Genomic DNA, 262 nt, shown 5'->3' on the forward strand with positions numbered 1-262 from the left:
CAAAAATCACTTTTAAAAAATCCCGAAAAACCTACCACTATACACAATATCAGGCCCAAATAACATTAAAAAAATCATATTTCATTCACAGGAAACCCTCAGACGTGATGCAAGACACCTACCAGGCTGAGGTACACAAAGAAACACGAGTACTGGCCAGCTTCGGGCAGGTAAGACAGGAGCACTGTCACACTGATGAGAAGGACATTGCGATCTTTGCTCACTTTCCACAAAGCCTGCAATAAAGATAGTAAGTTATTGT

The 262-nt window shown here is 40.8% G+C and overlaps 1 protein-coding gene across 1 annotated transcript in view; it reads right to left on the bottom strand.

Moving 5' to 3' along the window:
* Positions 1-262, bottom strand: part of LOC119593391 (hippocampus abundant transcript-like protein 1) — a gene marked incomplete at its 5' end in the record, with an annotated part of 103,114 nt that overhangs the window by 5,652 nt on the left and 97,200 nt on the right. Inside the window, 1 exon segment of the mRNA XM_037942321.1 lies at positions 123-236. Within this exon segment, the coding sequence (XP_037798249.1) occupies positions 123-236 (114 nt within the window).

This window comes from Penaeus monodon, chromosome 32, assembly GCF_015228065.2.
Source record: "Penaeus monodon isolate SGIC_2016 chromosome 32, NSTDA_Pmon_1, whole genome shotgun sequence".
NCBI lineage: Eukaryota > Metazoa > Arthropoda > Malacostraca > Decapoda > Penaeidae > Penaeus > Penaeus monodon.